Raw genomic sequence first — 22,535 nt, forward strand, 5'->3', positions numbered from 1 at the left:
TTACTCAGTAACACTCAACTCTTTGCTCCTGCATTCCATGCCAATCCATTGTGCTCCACTCTAATCTGCTCTGCACCACTTCACGCTATGCCCCTGCACTCTACACCACTTTACTCTATGCCCTTACACTTTACTCCCCTGCACTCTACTCTGAAATAATCTACTCTAGGCCACTGCACTCTCTGCCACTCTACTCTATATCAGTGCACTTTAACCCTCTTTACTCTATTCCACTGCCCTGGATGCCACTCTACTCTGCAGCACTGCACTCTACTATGCACCAATTTTATCTACGCCACTGCTTGTTACGATGCTGCATTGCATGCCACTGGGTTCCATACTGTTGCATTCTACATCACTATTCTCTGCAACACACTACGCCAATACACTCCACATCACTCCACTCGTCAGCACAGCACACTATGCCACTGTTCTCTATACCACTCTAACTCAACATCACTCTACCCTACTGCACTTTACGCCAATGCATTTTACGCCAATGCACTCTAGCACACTCTACTGTGCACCACTGCTCTCACCGTCACTGAACTCTATGCTACTCTACTCTTCAGCACTGCATTTTATGCCAATGCACTCTACGCCACTCCACACCACTGTACTGTCCAAAACTCCCCTCTATGCCACTGTACTCGACTGCACAATATTCTACATTGCGCCACTCTATGCCACTGTACTCTCCACAACTCTATACCACTACACTCTGCCTCTACTCAACACCACTGAACTCTATGCCACTGCACTCTACACCATTTTACTCTACGCTATTGCACTCTAATGTACGCCACTTCATTCTACAATGCTGCATAGTATATCACTGAATTTTATGCCGCTGCACTCTCACCACTATATTCTGTAACACTCTATGCCAATACCCTCAACACCTGTCTACTCTACGCCACTCCCCTGCACGTGACTCCACTATATGCCACTCAAATACACAATACTCTATGCCACACCACACCATCCCACTGTTCGACACTCCACACCACTCACTTCTATGCCATTAACTTTTAGCAATGCTGAACAGCAGCCATGATGTTGTACAACATGGCTAAAACACATTGGCAAAGCCAAACGCTCTTGCACATGTAGCGTACTGCACTAGAGACTTGCCAGTAAATCAAATATGCCAATCATGGACAAACCAAATGCCATTACACTTAGACACAGAGCACATGCACTTTAGCACTGATTAGCAGTGGTCAAGTGCCCAGAGTCCTAAAACCAGCAAAAACGAAGTTCAGCATACAGTCAAAACAGGAGGTCAGAAGCAAAAAGGCTTACAGTGTGTTAGACTGCGAGTCTGCATATTACCTATGTCTTAGTCAGCATTCTTATAGTGACCCAGACTGAATGTTTGTATGCTTACTGAGTTTAAGACTGCACGTCTTAATGTGTACCGGAGCTCAGACTGCATGTCAGCATGCTTATAATGACTGAGACCACGTTAGCATGCTTAAAGTGTTTCAGACTGCATGTCACTCTGTCTTAGACTGTATGTGAGAAACCTTAAATTGACCTGGACTACAAGTGTGCATGCTTACATTTCCAACCGCAAAAATGCATTTTGGTATATATTAATCCCAAATTGGGATTCAGTAACAGGTTATGCAATCACAATTTGGAATTGCAAATACATAGCGACTGTGTATTTGGACGGGGGTTGTTTAGGCCGTCCCTTCCAAATACCGAATCAGAATGGGACCTATGAATATTTTGTGACCAAAATGCGGCTGCAAAACATTCGCATTTTACCACCAACTCAAAGTTGGTGGTAACCAGTTTGCAAATGGGAAGGGTCCCCTTGGGATCCCGTCCCCTTTGATAATATTTAAAGTAAATAGTTTTAAGAGAAGGCAGTGGTCCCATGGACTACTGCTTACTCTTAAAAAAAAATGCAACTTTATTTTTTTTATTTATCACTTTTTTTTCTTTTAGGAAAACAGGCTTCATTACAAAAAGAAATCAAAAACGATTGCTTTATTTAAAAGTAGTCACAGGGATGGTGACCTTTCACAGACGTGGTGGACTGCTGACCCCAGCAAGCCACCATCCCTGTGATGGCAGCGAATCCTACTGGTTCACAATTGTGATCTAATTCATTAATATTCATAAGGTAGGTCTATTTGCAACCCACTACGAATCGCTAATGGGCCAGACATTACTTTTGTACATTGATAATAGCGACTACTAAATAACGATTCACAAACAAATCGCTATTTGGTAATCGCCATTACTAATCTTCATACATCTAGCCCCGAGAATCCATGTCTGCCTACTTACTACGTCTCAGACTGCATTTCAGGATGCTTATATTGATTCCGGCTGCATGTTTGCGTGCTTACCGTGTCTCAGACTGTATGTCAGAATGCTTATAGTGACTCGGACGGCACGTTTGCATGTTTATAGTATTTTAGACTGCATATCTGCATGTTTAAGGGGGCTTCACTTACATGTCAGCAATCTTGTAGCAAGACAGACTGCATGTTCGCATGGTTGCAGTGTTTTAGACTGCATGTCCACTGGGTCTCAGACTGCATTTCAGCATGCTTATAGTGACTCGGACTACATGTTTGCATGCTTATCGGGTCTCAGACTGCATGTCAGAATGCTTATAGTGACTCGGATTGCATGTTTACAGTGTTTTAGACTGCATATCTGCATGTTTAAGGGGTTTCTGCTTGTATGTCAACAATCTTGTAGTGAGACAGACATGGTTACAGTGTTTTAGACTGCATGTCGACTGTGTCTCAGCCTGCACATCAGAAAGCTTCTAGTGCCTCGGACTGATTTATTTACAAGCTTATAGTGACACAGACTGCTTGTCTGCATGCTTACAGCATACAAGAGCACTCTGAAGAAGGTGTTAGGCAGCATGTTAACATAATATACAGCACCCCAACAATGCACGCAGTCACAACAATGAGCCGCACTGTGGTTCTCTGAGGACCATAAGCACACTGTACCTGGTGGGCAGGAGAAGAGGAGAGACACTGCTGGAGCACCAGTGTGTGATCTTCACACAGATCCTTGCAGCTTGAGCCGGAGATGATCCCCTTCTTGTACTGATCACACTGGTGAGAGAAAGGAAAAGACTAGTTTAGAGATGCACAAAATCCATGTTTATCACAGTTAACTCCAGGGGTGCTAGTGTGCATCACTTCTGTATAGCAGACAATGCAATGTGTATCAGTAATGCATGCCTGACTCTCCAATGTGCATAGGTAGTGCATGCCTGACTCTCCAATGTGCATAAGTAGTGCATGCCTGACTAATGTACATAGGTGCTGTATGCCCGACTCTCCAATGTAGATGCGTAGTATATGCATGACTCGCCAATGTGCATCAGTAGTGTGTGCCGGACTCATCAATGTGCATAGGTAGTGCATGCCTGACTCTCCAATGTACATATGTAGGATATCCCTTACTTTACAATGTACGTAGGTAGTGTATGCTTGACTCTCCAATGTACCTAGGTAGTGTATGCCTGACTCTCCAATGTGCATACGTAATGCATGCTGGACTCCCGAATGTGCATGTATAGTGTATGCCGGACTCTCCAATGTGCATAAATAGCATATGCCTGACTCTCCAATGTGCATACAAAGTGATTGCCTGACTCTCCAATGTGCATCACTTCTGTATTACAGACTCCCCAATGTGCATCAGTAGTGTAAGCCTGACTCTCCAATGTGCATTAGTAGTGTAAGCCTGACTCTCCAATGTGCATCAGTAGTGTAAGCCCGACTCAACAATGTGCATAGATAGCGTATGCCTGACTCTCCAAATATGCATTGGTTCCATAGGTCAAACTGTCCAATGTGTGTCAGTAGTGTATGCCTTACTCTCCTGTGTGCATCAATAGTGTATGCCTGCCTGACTCTCCAATGTGCATAAGTAGTGAATGCCTGACTCTCCAATGAGCATAGGTAGTGTAGGTCTGACCCTCCAATGTGCATCAGTTCAGTATGCCTCACTCTCCAATGTGCATCGGTACAGTATGCTTGACTTTCCAATGTGCATCAATAGTGCATGCCTTACTCTCCAATGTGCATCATTTCCATAAGTCTGACTGGCCAATGTGCATCAATAGTGTACGCAATACTTTCCAAATGTATCAGTTCAGTATGCCTCACTTTCCAATGTGCATCAGAAGTGCATGCCTGACCCTCCAGTGTGCATCAGTAGTGTATGCCTGACTCTCCAATGTACATAGGTAGTGCATTCTTGACTTTCCAATGTGCGTCAATAGTGCATGCCTTACTCTCCAATGTGCATCTGTTCCATAGTTCAGACTGTCCAATGTGCATCAGTGGTGTATGCCATACTGTCCAATGTGCATAAGTTCAGTATGCCTCACTCTTCAATGTGTATCAGAAGTGTATGCCTGACCCTCCAGTGTGCATCAGTAATGTATGCCTCACTCTCAAATGTGCATCACTCACATATGCTTAACCCTCCAAAGTGCATCAATTTTGTATGCCTGACTCTTCAATGTACATCAGTAGAGCATGCCTGACTCTGCAATGGGTATCAGTCTGTAAGCCTGACTCTCCAGTTCCGTAAGCCTGACTCTCTAATGTGCATCAGTAGTGCATGCCTGACTTGCCAATATGTATCAGTGCAGTATGCCTAACTCTCCAGTGTGCATTAGTAGTGCATGCCTGCCTGACTTTCCAATGTGCATGAGGTCTGTATTCCTGACTCTCTAATGTGCATCAGTAGAGTATGACTGACTGTCCAAAGTGTATCATTTCCCTAAACCGGACTCTCCAATGTGCATCAGTAGTGTATACCTGACTCTCCAATGTGTACCAGTAGGGTATGCCTGACTCTCCAATGTGTACCAGTAGTGTATGCCTGACTCTCCAGTGTGTACCAGTAGTGTATGCCTGACTCTCAAATGTGTACCAGTAGTGTATGCCTGACTCTCCAATGTGGATCAGTAGTGTATGCCTGACTCTCCAATGTGTACCAGTAGTGTATGCCTGACTCTCCAGTGTGGATCAGTAGTGTATGCCTGACTCTCTAATATGTATCAGTAGTGTATGCCCGATTCTCCAATGTACATCAGTTCCGTAATGTGCATTCGTTCCGTTTGCCTGATTCTCCAATGTGCTGATTATATATTGAGGGCATTTAGTAAATCTAAGCTTGTGGGCATTAGCTGTTCTGTCTCTACAGAGGCGATAAGCAGAACTGACAGCCTTTAATCATCAGGACAAGCCTTCCCGGAGGCATTTTAGACAGATATGCTAATGAGGTGTCGCGAGCTATTGGCCGCAGAGGACTATTCAGCTTCTGCAAGCTTGAGGAAGGAGGACACCGCTTCTGATTACACCAAAAACACAGACCCCTGGCTGTTGCTCTTCTCTGAAGGCATCCTTTGCACACTTGCATAGTTTGTTGTGTATTTTATAGTGGTTTGTGAATCAATGGAGTTTAATAGATGGGTGTTTAACTTAGGTCATGGAGGTGAGCTCGATGCTAGCATATTAGGAGGTCTATATAAAATATTTTCATATCATTAAAAGAAACGGAGCACATTTTCATTCAATTAATCAAATCGGAACTTATTAGCAATACAATTGTTATCCTGAAAATCTAGCTTCGCTAATATATATATATATATGTCGGGTGCAGTTTCACATATCCAACACAGTGCAAAGAACTGGCCAGGTCGCATCACACGTGTCTGTGAAGCTCCCAGAGCAAAGAGACACCTGGATATGGATGCCTTGAAAGAGTAATGCAAAAATAACTGCTAAAAACCATGGAACATGGTCCTTAAAGAAACAGCCCAATTTGCTGATCAAAATGTTTGTGAAACATACACTTGTTTGCAACTCTTATAGGGCCCTGTGGCAGGGAGAACACTTTTCTCAGAATCTGAAGTCTGTCGGTGAGCTTGTAAAGATGTGGAGACAAACAGAACACGCTAACCATTACTCAGATGGGGTGTCTCTCGAGAACAGAGGTCTCCAACCATTTCTGTAATAAGAGCTACTTATCGTCAGTGAAAATCATCCCAAGCTACTTATAAGTTTTGTAATAATGACCACATCTGATAAGATTACATTAGTGGCCGCTATATGCAAGATTACTACAAGTGATCACCTCAGTCCATCAGGCATGGTTGCCAGCAGTAACGTAAAATAAGGTAATAACATTAGTGATAAGTCTCCTCAACGCTGCATGATTTTTCAAACAAATATCAGCTGTAAATATATTTTGAAAATTCACCAATTTTTCTCCCAAAATCAGCTTAGGATTTCTGGAAATATACATACCTTCATGTCAAATACACACTTTTCAATGATGGGCTTACTAATATTAATTCAACTAAACAGAAGTTTCTAAACTAGTAGCCTGGTCTGCACACAGGAGAGCTACTTACAGGCTGCTCATGAGCTACAGGTACCTCACAAGCTCCTCGTTGTAGAAGCCTGCTCTAGAAAGACTGAGGTCCGGGGTCCACAGAGGGTGAGAAGGACTGACACAGCCTTCAGCAGTACAGAGAAGAACAGAGCACCCACCATGCCTTGCGCGGCAAAACGCCAGCTGACCTCAAGAGATCAGGAGCCATGTGGCCAATTGTGCCTACTCCAATGAGGGGGAACCAGACATCCCCGTCAGTGATTACCCATCTCTATGTGATCGTATCCTTTCCAGACCATGTGCCCCTGAGATACTGAAATCTCTGCCGCCGAGGGCACTGCCACACAACAAACACCTGCACAGGATGCATCATCTCCTACCAGATCTGCAGGTTTGAGCAAAAAATGAAATGAATACTAGTCAAACCACTCACAATTTATGCAGCTTCAAGCGCACTGCACTTTGAAGACAGCATTAGAAACCTCCTGATGTTGGCTCAGGTTTCTGTAGGAAATGTCCAGTATTTGTAAAGCGTGAACAATTACTCAAGGGTGTCAAGGCGCTGGGGGCCACCGGGAAGATTAAGCGAGCTATTGCCCAGAGCTGATCTGCCCCTGGGTTTCTGATTCAGTTGCTCTGGCCACTGCACCACACCTCTTCCCTGGAAATGGAAATTTATCTTTACAGTGGTTTGAAAGTTATAGAACCAAACAAAAACAAGACATCAGATCATTAGAGCCCAGGCTGGGGGACAGTATTTGTGCCCTATGTAAGGCCTCCCTTTGCGGCCCTATGCCTTACCCCAAGACAGCTGCGTGGAATTTGCATGTGGTTACAGAAACGAAGTTAGGGAAAATTCGCCTTCTTTTCCTCCCACCTGCGGAGAGGGATTTGACCTCTGTGGGTGGAAAAAAAGAGGCCTAAAGCCAAAAAGCACAGTAGCTTTTCGAAGCACTGCGAGTGATTGGTCACTTTAACTACATGCATTACGGTAAATATAGCGCCCCCTGGCAGTGCTCTTCATAGCAACTTCCCTGGCAGAAGCGTGTGCGCCTCCCCGGCATGCACGGTCCTCCTGGCGCTCTATCAGGACCGCACTCACGCCCCCTTGATGGGAACGTTGCTTTGCCGAGCACTGCCAAGGGCCAGCCACTGTTATGAACCTAATGTAGGTTCCACTAAAGTAACGGCCTTGCAGGGCCCCTGCAGTGCTGGACGTCACAAGAACCCCCCGTTCTGTGCATTCCGCTCTGCGGAACAGGAGCACTTGTTCTGCGAGGCACTTCATATGCACTTCGCCTTCTTCAATCCCGAGCAACTGGATGCAAAACAGAGGGAGAGGGAAGACTGGATCAAGTTTCCCATCCGGAAAAAATGAATCTCGCCAAACGCAAGTCCAGAGGCGCACAACCCCATCCCTGTGCACCCACCTCAAGCTAACAGATGAAACTAAAGGAGTTGCTGTCTCCTAAAAACTTCTGTTTTTAAACGCCATCTTCAGCCACCAGTACATAAATGATGCACTAAGGTATTATTGTGCCCTAAATCATGGTACGTTCACTAACCCCCATCTTACTGCAATGTAGCACCATATTCTTTCCCCACCGTCAAATCTGCAATCCGTCAAGCCAAGGCCCCCTCAAATCGTTATACCTAATATCTGCAATGTCAGTCACCGCTCTCCTGTTCACCGTGCCTCAGTCTCCCCCCTGTATCATCTCCCCAACGCCCCTCTTCAAGACTGCACTGCCCTGAAGAGGTGGACAGCTCTCGTTGTAATGCGCCACAACCAGCTTTGCCAACTTGTCTTTGTCTGTGCTTGTTGCCAGTATACCTTCCTGAAGGCAAAGGGTGGGCTAAACGTCCCATGGCTGGCACAACTGCAGAACATGTTAGAAGTGACTAGAATCCTCCTTTTAGAGTGGAACAGAAATTCAAAGTGGAATCTCGCAGGTACTAAAGGGGAAAACAATCGAAACTTCTAATAGCGCCAAGACACCTCCAGGGAATAGTTGCGCTTTGCAAATAAATTAACATAATAGGCATATACTATCATTCATCCTTTCTATATGTAATCCAGTGATCCCAGTTACTGAGGACAGTAGTACCAGATTACTTAAATGGGAGAAATACTTTGTCCTGTTGAGGGTTGCAAATGGTGAAGCGCTGATTTACAGTAAAACAGGCCCAGTGACCGGGCTTCTATGTGCTGCGCCAACAGGCGCAGCAACAGAAAAGGGAAGCGCCGTCTTGTCGACTAATAGCGATAAAAGGGTAGCCACTTCCTTGCTACCCTCTAAATTACTACCAATTAAAGGCCACGTGTTTTGTCCATCTCCGCACCTCTAATGACTCACATTAGGACTGATAGTGACCATTTGTGCCACACACCCCTTCACTGTATTCTCTCATTATGGTTGAATAACGAGTGTTATTGACTAACTCAATGCTACTCATTGTATCAACTCTGTAAGGATAAAAGGCTGACAGGCTCTGCTGGGATTCAGTCTTGCAGGCTAGGCACACATCTGTCAGGGGTGTCCTTAGCCCACTGATCTATTCAAAGATGACCCATGCAGTAGGATCTGCCCTTCCTCCTCCTACTTGTTGAAGGAATCTAATGTTATTGTACGTCAGCTGTGATGATCACACACGTCTAATCAAAAAAAGTGTAATGGCAAAGACAACATTAGAAGTGCCCCAACTTAAAGAACGGTCTTGGCTGGGCAGACCACTGCCCTTTGGCAGTGGGTAACAAAAAATGCCTGCCTCGGTAATCACAACTAAGTTAACCACAAAATATATTTTAAATAAAACAGTACAAGTACTTTTTAGCAAACAAGTGTACCTATGTTTGAGTTTCAATGCACGTCACAAATGCATGATTCTTAATGGCGCAAAGAAAAGGTACCATTGGCTATAAATTAATGTAACCTGAAGACATAGCTTAAACACGCACGGATGATGTAAAAAAAATATAAAAGGTTAAAGAATTAAAACGAAAAAAAATTGCCAGTTGGCCCACCTGCAATGCTATTTAAGTGCCCTTTTGTAAGTGGCTGTGCAGAAAAAATGCTGTCAATCTCACTCACAGTACAACAGAGTCAATGGCTGAAGTGGGCGGGCCCATTGTCCTATACTGTATGCTGAGGTGGGTGAAAGGAAATTGTGAGTGGCAGTATGAGGGACCAATGGCTGAAGAGCACAGACCCACAGCCCCTCTATATATGCATACATGTGTATATATTTAATAATGGATATTTCGATTGTATGGCTGGGCTGAAAGCTAAAGCTGTCCCCTAGACCAGACCTAAAAATATGCGTTTTAAATCCATGCTGTTGTTAATAGCTTTATTGATAGCTTTTGCCCTTTTCCATGTGCCCTTGCCTTTTGCTCTGGAGGCATATGTTAGAGGGAGGCAATTATCTCGTTATATTGACCGCACGTGCTAAGTAACCTGGAAAAGGCCTGGATAATGACTCTGGTTGTAGTTCATGTTCCGACTGGCCTGTTGCCACATCAGTGTGACCTAAATTCTGAGCAAAACAAGAATAACCATTATATGAACATTGATCACTGGCACAGAAAGAAGGTGGGAATGCAGTGTGTCCTCTTCCTGCACACCCACATGACCATGGACACTCTGTTTTTGGCACAGGGTAACACCTGCACATTATCCGGCAGCTCTGATTAATGAAGGTGGATGATAAACAAAGAAGCATTTATAAGGATGACGCTGAATGCGGCCAGATCACCTTATGGATGCCAAACACTGGGTTTCCGGTCCTGCCTTTTCATTTAACGATGCAGTGAAATTTTGAAGCTGTGGTCTTTATTTCTTTCCATAAAAACAATGTGAACAACACACAGGACAGCGCTGATGTGTAAAACGAATAGCCAAATATGGCACTCCCGGGAGGTCCAGCCATCCCTGCGTGTGACGTGTTGTAGCAGTGTCATCCCATCAGCGGGTGGACACCATGGGCCGTGTTACACAAAGTGAGCCCAGCGGTGCCATGATGATTTGCGTCGGTTTGTTTCTTTGAAATTACAGAAGAGGCTACAGGCGCTTGCGGGACTCCTATTATACGGATCATGCGGCACAAAATGTGCGCTGCTGCAAACACAATAAGGTGCTCTCTCTTTCATGGGGACTTGGAATCCTGCAAATAAAGGCTCTTCCGCCTGCAGCTGTCTGGATCGGGGCGTACAGCCAAAGCGGCTGTCAAGGACGCAGTAATTATGTGTAACATATGAGGCAGCCACTTCAGTGTGACCCCCCAGGTTCCCTTGGAAGAGGGGCAGTGCACAGCCCCACTGGGAGTCATATACAGTATGCACGTGGCCGAGGTGGGGTTCCTGTATCCTCTTGAAGGTGAGGCAGGGTCCACTGGCAGTGAAAGCTTACTGTGGCTTCAGACCCCAACTTTATCTTTCAGCGATGCGCTCTCTGCGGTGCAGGCACAAACTCAGCCCAGACTGTCACAGTTTGCACCTGCACTGGGGTCGGCGCATTTTTTCTGGGATTTGGAGCACTCATTTAAGGATGCGCTTCAGCACAGACCGAGACACGGAGCCCAAGGGGTGTTACTGCTCCAGATCAGAAACTTGTACCACAGAGCCCAACAGAAGACCATTTGATGACAGCAGAAGTAGGGGACTAGACTGCTGTACCTCTCCTCCTAGGGCCCGCAGCACTTCCCCAGCCTCTGTTGCACCCATGCAGAACCACTTGCAGAGTGCCAAGTGAACCCATATCGTTTGAAAGCACTTTCAGCTAATCCAGGATTTTATGTTACATTATGGGTTACTGCATAGTGCACAACCTGGCACCAACTTTGCTTTGCTTTCTGGGACTTGTAGTGCCGTTTTTACCATTATAAGTATAACGTTAAAAATCCAACCTTGCAAATGGGGGTCTTACAAAAAATCACTATTGGCTGGAGGTGTCACACATGACATGGAAATACTGGTCAGCCAGGCCTCCATGCGCAGATTCAGCCTCTGGTGCACAAGTGACTTCAGTGCAGCGCCTGGCTAGATTATTGCTGTGTTTTATTATCCATTCAGGGGTCCAGGAGACATTTTCCTTGCTCGCACTAGACCCCGTGACACAACATAACGTGTATTTGTAAAGCGCACCACCCATAGGCATCTTGGCGCTGAATAACAGATGTTTATTGTTACCCAGCTCAATGCTACTCATTTTATCGACCTCAGATGGATGAAAGGCTGAGGGGACCCGCTGAGATTTGAACCTGTGACCATGAGGTCGTACACAGGCCCCTGCAGTTGACGCATGGTGCCCTTGCTGCACCATCTCTGAGATGAGCTGCCCTTTGGACTTCGACCCTTCTGGGCACAGAGCCTGTGGCCCACTGCCAACCGCAGCATTTGACATCTGCCGCATTGTTTTTCTAAACCAGTGCATGTAAATCCACCTAACTGCTCTCCAGAGTGGCTTCAAGTACCTGGAAGTGAAGCACAGAACTATTACATAGAAATTCATAAATAAATGTGGCAGAGCATTGCCCTTGGCAACCGAGTTAAGAGCTGCTATAAATAGCCAATTAATTTATTTTCAAGCTCTGGAATGGCACCAAGGACCCTGAATAAGGTGTTGTGCTCGCAGACATACAGCGCCCACTGCACAGGGCCTATGATGAGGACTCTATGCCCACAGAGGCCGTCACGAGGCCTCACCGGTGACAGAGGTGGTCAAGCAGAGAATGTAAGGGAAGAGCTGAGCCAAGGGGTCCGGCTCAGCTCTACGGGCCAAAACTCGAGCCATGCTAGCAGAATCATTGTCATGCTATGGCAGGCTGCGGTGGGGGGGGGGGGCAGCTAAGGCCCCAACCATTGTTGCGTACGTGCAGTCTGTGACAGGCTGCTGCCTGTGCTTAATTTGTGCCTCTCACACCATTCTTATAGCTTTGGGGGCCCAGAACAGTCTGAATTGTTATACTTGTAGGAGTCAGGGCCGGACTGGGAACAGAAACGGGCCCTGGCAGACTGCTGGGCCGGCCCCCTGGAGGGGAGGGTGGGGGCGCCGCCGAGCTGTTTGCCAAGGCCGGTTTCGGCCGATTTTGTTACAGGGGGGCCGATATTGCCGGCCCCTGTAACAAAAACGGGCCTCCAGGGGCCAAAAACCGGCCCAAACATTGGCGCCCCACCGGGGAAACGCCCGGTGCCCGCTACAGCCATTCCAGCCCTGGTAGGAGTGCGATGGTTCGGTGTTAGGCTGGTACTGTCATTGACGGTGCTGACAGGGACAATGAGTGGTGCAGGCTGCGGTGGCCTTCCGAGAAGGGCCCTGGCACTTAGATTTTTATTTAAATTAAGAACTGCTGGTGCCAGAGGCAGGCCGAGAAAGCAGGTGGTCACACTTAGTCACATGTCACGTTACTGACTCTTCCCAGCCCTGCCTGATGTTCACACTGGCCTGCTGCAGCTTCATCACCTCTTCCTCCTGCCCTTTCTCACCGCTTTTCATGCCAAATCCTCTTGCTTACATTCTCCTCACCAAACGGTCACCCGTGCCCCTCTCTGCCCGACTGCTTCCTAATTATGTTTCTCCTTCGTCAGACCTGTCTCTCTCTTCCTGGCACTGTATTTTTCCTCTACAATCTCTCTCTGACTCACACTACTTTTTAGCGTAAGTCACTCACACTGTGCGTGGCTCGTTTTTGGCTCGAGGGTCTGGGAGGACCACAGGCCGGGCCAGAGCCAGGCATCAGGCTCGAGACTTCAGTGGCTCGCTCACCTGTAACCAGTAATGGAGATGGACAGAGGTGGCCCATGCCACGTGTGACGCCCATCGTCCTCGGCATATTAAACACCCACACTTTGCACGTGGCGATTCTCAATTGCAATGTTAAAAGTGAAATTAAAAGTACCAAAATGCAACCTCCTCAGGCAAAAAAAAAAAAAAAAGAAAGCCGAAAACACATGCACAGGAGCTAACTACTTGACATCTAAGGACAAGGAACATTACCGCCACTACCGGACTTCATTCCAGGTGAGCCTCCGAACACCCCACCATCATCCAACTGCTTCCTGGAGCCGGCTCAGCCGACTTTAAAGCTGGGGAACCAGGTTCAAGTCTCGGCGTCGTCTCAACACATCCTGTGATTCTGGGCAAATTACTTAATCTCCCTGTGCCTTCCAAAAATGAATGTGCCCGTGTGTAATTTAACTGTTGTTCTTATATAGCGCTGCAATACCTTCGGGTCGAGTTCGCGCGCTATATAAGACTGCACAAAAATAATGGAGATTAGGAAGTAAGCTTCTTGCGAAGACATTTCGGTCGCTATTCTCCTCTGTCAAAAGCCGCCTTATCTAGCTCCAAATACGAGAGCAAGAGCGACGAAGCACTAAGTTGACACCCAAGAGTTGTCAATCTTTGACCAAGTCTGCACGGGAGGGCGCGTGCGTTCCACAGTCGGCATCTGCTGTTTGGACAAGGGGGGTAAGTATGGTCCTACAGTTCCCATCATGATTAGCGCGTAGCGCTGCTGGCTGAAGAACCAGGAGAGTGCGGAAGTAACTCTCCTGAGGCAAAACAAAAGTTCAACAAAGTGGGGTGGGGGGGATTTTTACATGTGTAGTCTGCAGTAATTTTTCTGGGGAACGGCAACTTTTCGGGACCTGTAAGTCTAGTTGTATGCACATTGCTAAGTAGTATCCGGGTTACAATTAAAATAAAAACGCCCGGAAACATGTCAAGCTCATACTGTAGAACTAACAGCGATGTAGTGCAGCGGGTTGATACCTCAGAACTCGTGTGTAAGCTGCAGGCAACAACTCCCAGTGCGGGACAACCGAGCATTTCATTCTTCCGAGATCGATACAATACTTTCCATCAAACTGAGTAACAATAATGCTAATTGAATCAACTATTAACCCATAATTTCCGAGTTGGTTTGACTGTATACAACACAGATCTCTTAAATTATGAGAGCCTGTTCTTGCCCCCCTGCTCGCAGGCTGCCGCAGGACACCGCCCCCTCCCCAGCTGCAGGACTGCAGTAATGATCTAACAGGCTTCGATAAACAAATTAGTCCCAGCAGACAGCGAGTCAATACCTGCCTGCTCTCGCTCACTTCCCCGCGGCAGCCTCGGCCTGACAGCCGTTGCGGGGCCTTAATTAAGGCCGAGTGGCAGCCGGCTCGCCGGAGCGCGGGCCGCCGGCGCTTCGAGGAAGCGGCGTGCTTCGCGGCCGGCTGCCCCATAATTGCATTGCTTTCTTGGCCTGCAGTCTTTCAAAGTGCAGTGTCTGTGCGTCAGCTGTCTGCTTCCGAGACCTGGCCTGACACCGGTGCTGGGCCGCGGCGCCCCCTAAACGCCCCGGCGGAGCGTCTCCGCGCGCGGCTGTCACCTGAAGGACGCACACCTGCCGCTGCTAGGCCGGTGTGCGGCTGTGAACGTGCGGCCGCCTCCTAGCGCTTAATTTGTGAGAACAAAAGTGACAGGGTCCTGTCAAGAGGCCACTCGAGCCTGCGCCAGCCATCGCTCCAGCCAGTGCTTTAAGTGGGCTGGGTCTCACCGGGTCTGAGCACCGGCAGTTTTTTTTAAAGGGGGCATCGAAACGGGTATATTTCGGGCTCCATTTTGTGCCTGCTGTCACTGCAGTCCGTTTCCCCCCCGGACTGCAGTGGCAGCAGGCACATCATGTGGCGGTGCTCACACTGCTCTCTTCTCACTAGTGGAGAAGTTACAGACATGACGTCATGCCAGGTGAGTGTTTTAGGGGAAGGGGAATTCTTTAAATAAAGTCATTTTCTCTCTGGATTTCCCTTCTCTTTCTGAGATTCAGGAGCAGCAACATTGTCGAGTTGTCACCAGGGCTCTAAGTGGAAGCTTTTTCAATATTATATACAACAAGCCATAGTTGCTGCTTATTTATCTAATGCAACTATCCCTTGACAAAGCCAATAGTCCTGACTTGTTGTAGGTATGATGTTACTTGTTAAAAAACATGCTTTTGGGACCCCAACACCAAAGCTAAGGGGTCAGGATATTCCCACCCTGCCCCCTTTTCTATTTTTTGGAACCTTTTTTCAGGACTCGGATGGAGCCAAGTCCCATGATGGCTGAGACCACTTGGGTTGAAGTGTTGGCAGCCAATCAGATCTCAGCTTGTGTACCTAGATATATAATTTTTCTTTCTTTAATACCTTCCAAACTAATGAACAGATTTGCACGCAATAACAAAAAGTTTTCATTCTGGACCAAGAGCTACCTTTCTGCCAAATTTGGTGTAATTCCATCCGGCGTTTCGGGCTGTAGTTGTGTCTAAATTCTCTGTAGAAACTAACATCGGAAAAACACATTTTTGCCCTCTCTTTTTTCTTGGACCCCGCTAGACAAATCACTTCGAAACTTTCCATACACAAGAATCACAGATCACTTTTTTTGAGAAAAGTTTGTGAATATTCATCAAATGGTGCCAAAGTTAACGTCAAGTCAAAAAATGCTTTTCCTATGGAAACCTGGTCCTAACCATAACCTTTATTTATTTTTTTTTTTTTTCATTTAGGGGAGAGGGGCCCGATTTTTGCCCCGGGGACCCCATCCCACAGCCTACCTGTAATAGGGGAAGGGTCCATGCCAGCCATCTCCCTGGGCCAATTTGGCCCTGGGGAACCCATTCTCCCCAGGGCACGCAGTCTCCACTGGAACAGCACGGGGAGCCTGAATGCCCTCGTGGGCCCTGACAACTCCTCGTCTCCTGCAGGAGCCGGCATTGCCTTAAGACACAGGGTGCTGCTAAACCTGTCTAAAAGCAATTCTGCTCTGCGTACAACAAGCGATAGACTTTTTAACTATCTTGCTTGCTGGAAGCACAGCGTTTGCTGTGGCTTGGCGAGAGCTGTAATGCCAAGCCACAGCAAACAGCTATTTCCCAGCCATCTCCACCCCGGGACATAGCAGGAGCTGGCCCTGAAGGGTGGCGTCCCCATGGCCATCTATGGCTCCTTTCTTGTGTGTAGGGCCTGACCTGGAGAGGTGGTGATTCCCAGGGCCAAGAAGAGTCTGGAAGGGGGGCCGTGCAGCCCCTTTCCCAATTTTTTAAAAAGAAGATGGCCTTCCTCCCTTGGGCCTGTGGATGGGGGGTCTCTGAAGCCCCCCCAAAACAAATTCATTATGACTCTGGGGAGGTGGTGGTCCCCGGGGCCAGGGGGTCCAAAAGGCCCCCCAATTTGTTTTTTGTCATCTGGCCTGGGGAGGCGGTGGTCCCTGGGGGAGTCCAAGAGTCCCCCTGTTTTCAAATAAATGGGTCCAGGGGAGATGGTGATCCATAGGGCATTAATAAGCCCCAGGAGGGGGGGGCATGCATTCCCCCTCCTTTATGATCAAGATGCCCCTGTAACCTGACCCACCCTGGGGCCGATTACTAATGAAGCACGGGAGACCACGCTTAGTTTTTTTAAAAATGTTCGGCGGGAGCCGCGGATCAAGTGTGACTCCCACCGAAATCTTTAAAAAAAATGCTTCTTTACCCTTGTGGGACCCCCCCAAGAGGCTTAGGGGGTCAGAGTATTTCTACCCTGCTCCCTTTTCTTTTTTTTTAATGTTTTATCTGAGACTCGTCTCAAGCCGGACCCCAAAATGGCTGCCAACACTTCCTGGTTTGAAGTGTTGGCAGCCAATCAAATTCGAGCATGGGGAGGATCCGCGTTCCTATATATACAAATTGGGATTATCCTTAACATTTCCAAAACAACAGAATGGATTTACACCAAATCACAAAAAGACACTTGCCAGGACCAATATCTACCTTTCTGCCAAATATGGTGTAATTCAGTTCAGCAGTCCGGGCTGTAGCCATGTATAAAGTTCCTATGGGGATTAACAGGGGAAGCACCCAGATTTTGCCCCCCCCCCTCCTTCTTCTTAGCCCCCCCTGTATCGATCGCTCTGAAGCTTTCCATGCAGAACAAGAATAACCGGGGCACTTTTTTGGGAACATTTTGTGAAGGTTTGTCAAAAAAAACCAAAGATATAGGAAAGTCAAAAACATTTTTCCTATGAAAACACGGTCCTTACTATACCTACTGGATGTATATATATATATATATATATATATATATCAAAAACCGCAAAGGTAGCGAACTCGCTACCGTTAGCCCTCCCCCTACTCACTTGTGATGGTGGTCCGCAGTGAGGTGGCAAACCTCTCCGTATTCCGACAACGCTGTAATTCCTCCTTTTCCGAATCCCCAGCAACCACGGACACCAATTGAGCTTCAAAACGATCTTTTTAATGAGAGCAAATTAGGCAAACAATACTCTACGCGTTTCGGGATCACACTCCCTTGATCACGAATCTGAATAAACCAACGGTTAAAGTTATGTTATAGTTGCGAATCATTAATCTCACTTTAGTTTCCAAAAACCTTAGAAATTCACTGAAAAAAAAGAAAGGTTAAAGGGATATTATAGTAAGGTGAGAATGTCATTTAAAACATAATGGCCCTCATTTATGAAAAGTGACGCATCTCTGCAAGAAAACAGCGATGTGTCACTTTTCATTTCACTCTCCTTGTGACAGCAATGATGTGTCATATTTAAAGTATGACGCATCATGTCGCAAGGAGTTACAGATACATCAGTGTTTCTGACTTATCTGTAGGCGCAAAAATGACACATTGCTGGAGTGTGTCACAAAAGCGACGCAACTCCAGCAATGGGTCATTACACATGGGCAAGTCCCATGTTAAATGTGCCTTCATCAGTCTTACGCCTGCCATGAGGCAGGTGTAAGATATTGACATATTTGCGTCCCAGAAGTGGCGCAGTGAAATCTTATAGATTTCACTGCATCACTTCTCCTACCCTTTCTTGCATCGGAACGCCCACCCTGCATACATTATACTTGGCTCAGGTATAATGTGGCACAGGGGTTTACAAAGTGACGCATCTACCTAGATGCATCACTTTGTAAATATGGCGTAACATGACGCATTTTTTACACTGCCGGTGCGTCACAAAAAGTGACGCACAGGCGGAGCAAAAGTGACGCAAGAGCCCATAAATAAGCCCCAATGTTTTTACACTAACAAAACAGATGAAATTCACCCGTTATTGTTATCCCATGTGCCCTTGGCATCTACTAATTAGCTCAAATATTATATGACCCATGACGTGTTCTACGACATCATTGATAACAGCACTGCAACATCAGAAATTACATCATTGATGACAACACTGTGCATGTCGGGGTGTGAGTTATAGCTACTTTAGGGCATGACACTGTTACTTGAGTAACTATTACTGGTGAATTTCAGTGGTTTTGTTAGTTAAAATGTTATATTTTAACTGACATTTTCCCTTAACTATAAACTCCTATGATCAGATATTGGTGATCGATAGGTGATCTACACATCAGACAACACATATTCTGGGCTTCCATGTTGAACAATTTGTATCATGTTATAATTATAAACTAGGACAGCTCTTCAGCATTTAAATACCCAGTTCTAAAGCAGGGCTTCCGTCTTTACATCCGCGGACTGCCGCGGATCTTGAGGTCGCTTGTAAAGTGTTTCAAAGCGATGCAGGGTGTAAGAGGAAAGGAGGGGCGGAGGGGGAAGCATGGCACAGGAGAGGAGCAAGGCAGGTTTAGATGAGAGAGACGATGGAACAGTATGTTATGACATGCGGGTCATTTGTGCAGCACTTAAAGCCCTGGTCACTGCTTCAAAGTGCTAATGGTAGAAGCAGAAGGAGAGAATGGGCAGAGAGGGAATCGGAAGGCTGAAACAAGCATTGGCAAAGCCAGTAGGTTTCATCTCTGCGTATTCGATGGGCTTTGTCAATGTTTTTTACATGCTACACAGCAGTTGAGCTGCTCTGCAACATGGCTTAAAGTAAAAAAACAAAAAAATAGCATTATGATGTGGACAATGCTGGCCGCGTCATAGCGTTTAAAAAAAACTTTAAGCCATATTACACAGCAGCTCAACTGCTGTGCAGCATGTAAAAAAACATTGACAAAGCCAATAGGTTTTGCACAGGCGAAACGTATTGGCTTTGCCAATGCTTGTTTTACAGAAGGAGGCAACTCCATCCGTGCCCCGGCAGGAGCAGGCAAATGCTCGCTCATGTCTAATTGAGAGAGAGAGAGGCCGGGCTCAGCATTGAGAGCAGCCGATGACCAAGGAGTGTCCTCTCCTGAAGGAGTTCTGTGAATATAGTTCATTCAGGGCCGGACTGGCCGTAGTGGGCTCCGGGCGTTTCCCCGGTAGGCCGCTAGGGTGGGGGCCCGTTTTGGGCCTCTGGGTGGCCGTTTTTGTTACCGGGGCTCGGCAATATCGGCCCCCTGTAACAAAATCAGCCGAAACCGGCCCTCACAAACTGCTCTCTGCAGCCCCCCCCTCACCCCAGGGGGGGGTGGGGGCCGCTGAGCAGTTTGCCAGGGCCAGTTTCGGTTCCCAGTCCGGCCCTGAGTTCATTGATTTAAAGTTTCTGATTTAGAGGAAAAAGGAGTAAGCTGCAGGTCACATGTTTGCATTGGAGTGAGGTAGTTCACTGGGTTAATTCAACTAGTGATTTGTGTATAAACTGTAAGTGCCCGGGGTCAAACCTTAGCAAGGTAGCCCGGCGAACTAATAATCCTACGGCTGAGATTTGCTTTCAAAAAGCAGGTCACACAGCTTTGAGTCCTGGAGCACCCAGCAAAGGTTTTGATCCCCAAAAAGTCCATTAAAAAACACATTAAGGTGCGCCAATAACATGTTATTTAACATGCTTTTTTTTTTTTTACAATGGTCCAAATAAAAGAATCATAACTTAAAAACAAAAAAGTTGTAACTAAAAAGCGAAAGAGAGAACAAGGTATAGGAGAGAGGAAGGCCAAAGGAGAAATATTGTTTCTCGAATGAAAATTCGAGCAAACATTGTGCCAAGATCGTTTCTTTCCCCAACAAAGGTTGAAACCTTTCAACCAGTCCTGAAAAGTTTGACCTCATCTGTCCCGCCTCCCCAACCCCTAGACAGAAACAGAACCAGAACATCTGTACCGTGCTATATCACACAGGTTATTGGCACGATAAGTCAGGCCAACATTGTCAAGGTAGCCTGGAATACACACACACAGACTAAACTATATTCAGTGCTTAATTAGTAAAAGAATTAGGTGGCTGGGCCCTCGTCCGGAGGTCACCAAAGCTTGCACTTCTCATTGCCACAGCCAGCACAACCAATGACAGTAACTACACAACTACTAAGCATCACACTGCTACACGTGTGACATTTGAGACTGTTTGAGGACCCCAAAGCTGTAAGAATGGCTTGGGTGGCTGGTATAAGTTGTTTTAATGTATATTGAATTAATAAACAAGTGTTGTTCTGCTCATCTTTTCATTGCACAAACAGCACCACCATGTGGCAGCTGTCATAAGTCCCTGTGTTGACAACTAAGTGCCTGTACTGAGCACTGGAAACCATCATCTCAAATTAAGCACTGACTATATCTTATTTAATGAACTGGTTGTTATTTCCTGACCTGCGCACTGGTAAAGGGGGAGGGTGGGAAAGGCAGTCACACTCCTAGAGGGGTGCTTGCCTCAGGGGCAGAAGACTGCTAGTGAGAGGGGCCATGAAAGGAGAGTGCCCGGCAGCCGGAGGGGGGATGGGCTGTTTGGGGTTTAATATTGGAGCCCCCGCCATTCACAGAAGGATGGTGCAAGCACGAATCAGCCTTCCAGGGGAAGTGGTGCAGGCCTGAGCAGGAAATGAGTACAAAGGGACAGGGGAATAAAGAATAGAATGCTGATGTGTTTGCGCCATCCTTAGAAACAGTGCTCTGAAATCTGATTGGGTGAAGGTGGTGCGATATAAAACAAGAAATAAGTAATTCGGCTATGTGGTTGCACTCACGGAAACAAGAAGTGCTCCTCTATTTTCACATTTTAAGCATGTACCTCCAGCAAAGCTTGGCAGCCGTATCCTCTTTTCTACTCAAGTAGCAGAGTGGGCACAGGCAAAGTTGGGGACTGAGAAATTGTAATGTTAAATCATGAAATCTACGAGCGTGACCATGTCGATAAACCTTCAAGTACACAGCTACAATCAGCAAATAAGCTGGATGTTCTAAAGAAACTAAATCATAACCATAGCTGCATACATGACATGCAGTCGCCAAACACGTCAGATGACGTAGATCCATGAAAGGAAATATGCGGATGAAAAGTTCAAAGGAAGAAGTACTTGGTCCAGGCTCCAAGCATTAGATAAATACACAAAGAGAAACTCGGACGCAACAGGAAATAGCATGCTACAGCCAACAGAAAGCAAGGAAAACAGAGTGGCAAGCAGACGAACAAATGGAAAGTAAGGATGTTTGTAAGCCTCTTTTAAGATTTTTTTTTTTAATTACAAGAGATTTCACAAGCACAGGGCAAGCGCTTTGCATGCGAAACCTAAAAAGGAAGTGAAGGCTGTCTCCTGTAGCTAACACCTGATGCTGACCAGAGCTACTTCACGGTGCTACCAATCACCTGAGCTGACGGGAGAAGCAGAGCGAAGGATGGGCCAGGAGAGAGCGCAGAAGGGGAGAAGGGAACATAACGTCCGTTGCATGTCCTTGGGGATTTCAGTGCTCACTCCTGGTTTATACTATCATTGCTCTCACCCTATAACCGCTTATTTCTTTTACCGCCATTAAAAGCCTAAACAACACCAGAATGTACACAAAAAGAACTGGTGGAACCATTTACGACTGGTGTGTGGCAGGTGGCAAGAGAGATACGTCCTTGGGTAAGAGTAAGATGGTGCCATTAACGAAAAGTAAGTGATGCAGAGTGAGCCTGAGAAGTATGAAAAGGTGGTTTCAGCGTCGTGGCACTCACCAGGAGCAGGCCTGATCCTGCTGGCATTCTTCGGGGTCTTTGGGATTTCAAGCTCGGAAGATCAGGTGTTTTGAAGGTGCTACCAGAGAGCTTATATTAGAAAGGTAATCAAGCTTGTTGTAATTCACACAGGACTGCACTGGATATGTGTCAGAAGAGTGAGCCAGAGCAGTGGTCACATGGTTGAATTCCCCCAATTGGTGATTACCCAATCTGCTTCATAACGCATAGTGACTAAGAGGCCGGCCAGCAGGTCTAGCAGCTGGTTGTGTGATATGAA

The 22,535-nt window shown here is 46.6% G+C and overlaps 1 protein-coding gene across 2 annotated transcripts in view; it reads right to left on the reverse strand.

Moving 5' to 3' along the window:
- Positions 1 to 22,535, reverse strand: part of DIPK1B (divergent protein kinase domain 1B) — a 374,250-nt gene that overhangs the window by 86,907 nt on the left and 264,808 nt on the right. Inside the window, exons 1-2 of one of the 2 annotated variants that reach the window (XM_085612905.1) lie at positions 14,486 to 14,799; positions 2,988 to 3,095 (exon numbers count right to left, since the gene is read on the reverse strand). In XM_085612905.1, the coding sequence (XP_085469031.1) occupies positions 2,988 to 3,095; positions 14,486 to 14,632 (255 nt within the window). In that variant the 5' untranslated portion in view covers positions 14,633 to 14,799. Of the gene's footprint in view, positions 1 to 2,987; positions 3,096 to 14,485; positions 14,800 to 22,535 lie in introns of those variants that run through there. The other variant, XM_085612894.1, reaches the window with a different exon arrangement.

The sequence above is a fragment of the Triturus cristatus genome, chromosome 1_2, assembly GCF_964204655.1.
Source record: "Triturus cristatus chromosome 1_2, aTriCri1.1, whole genome shotgun sequence".
In the NCBI taxonomy this organism is placed as follows: domain Eukaryota; kingdom Metazoa; phylum Chordata; class Amphibia; order Caudata; family Salamandridae; genus Triturus; species Triturus cristatus.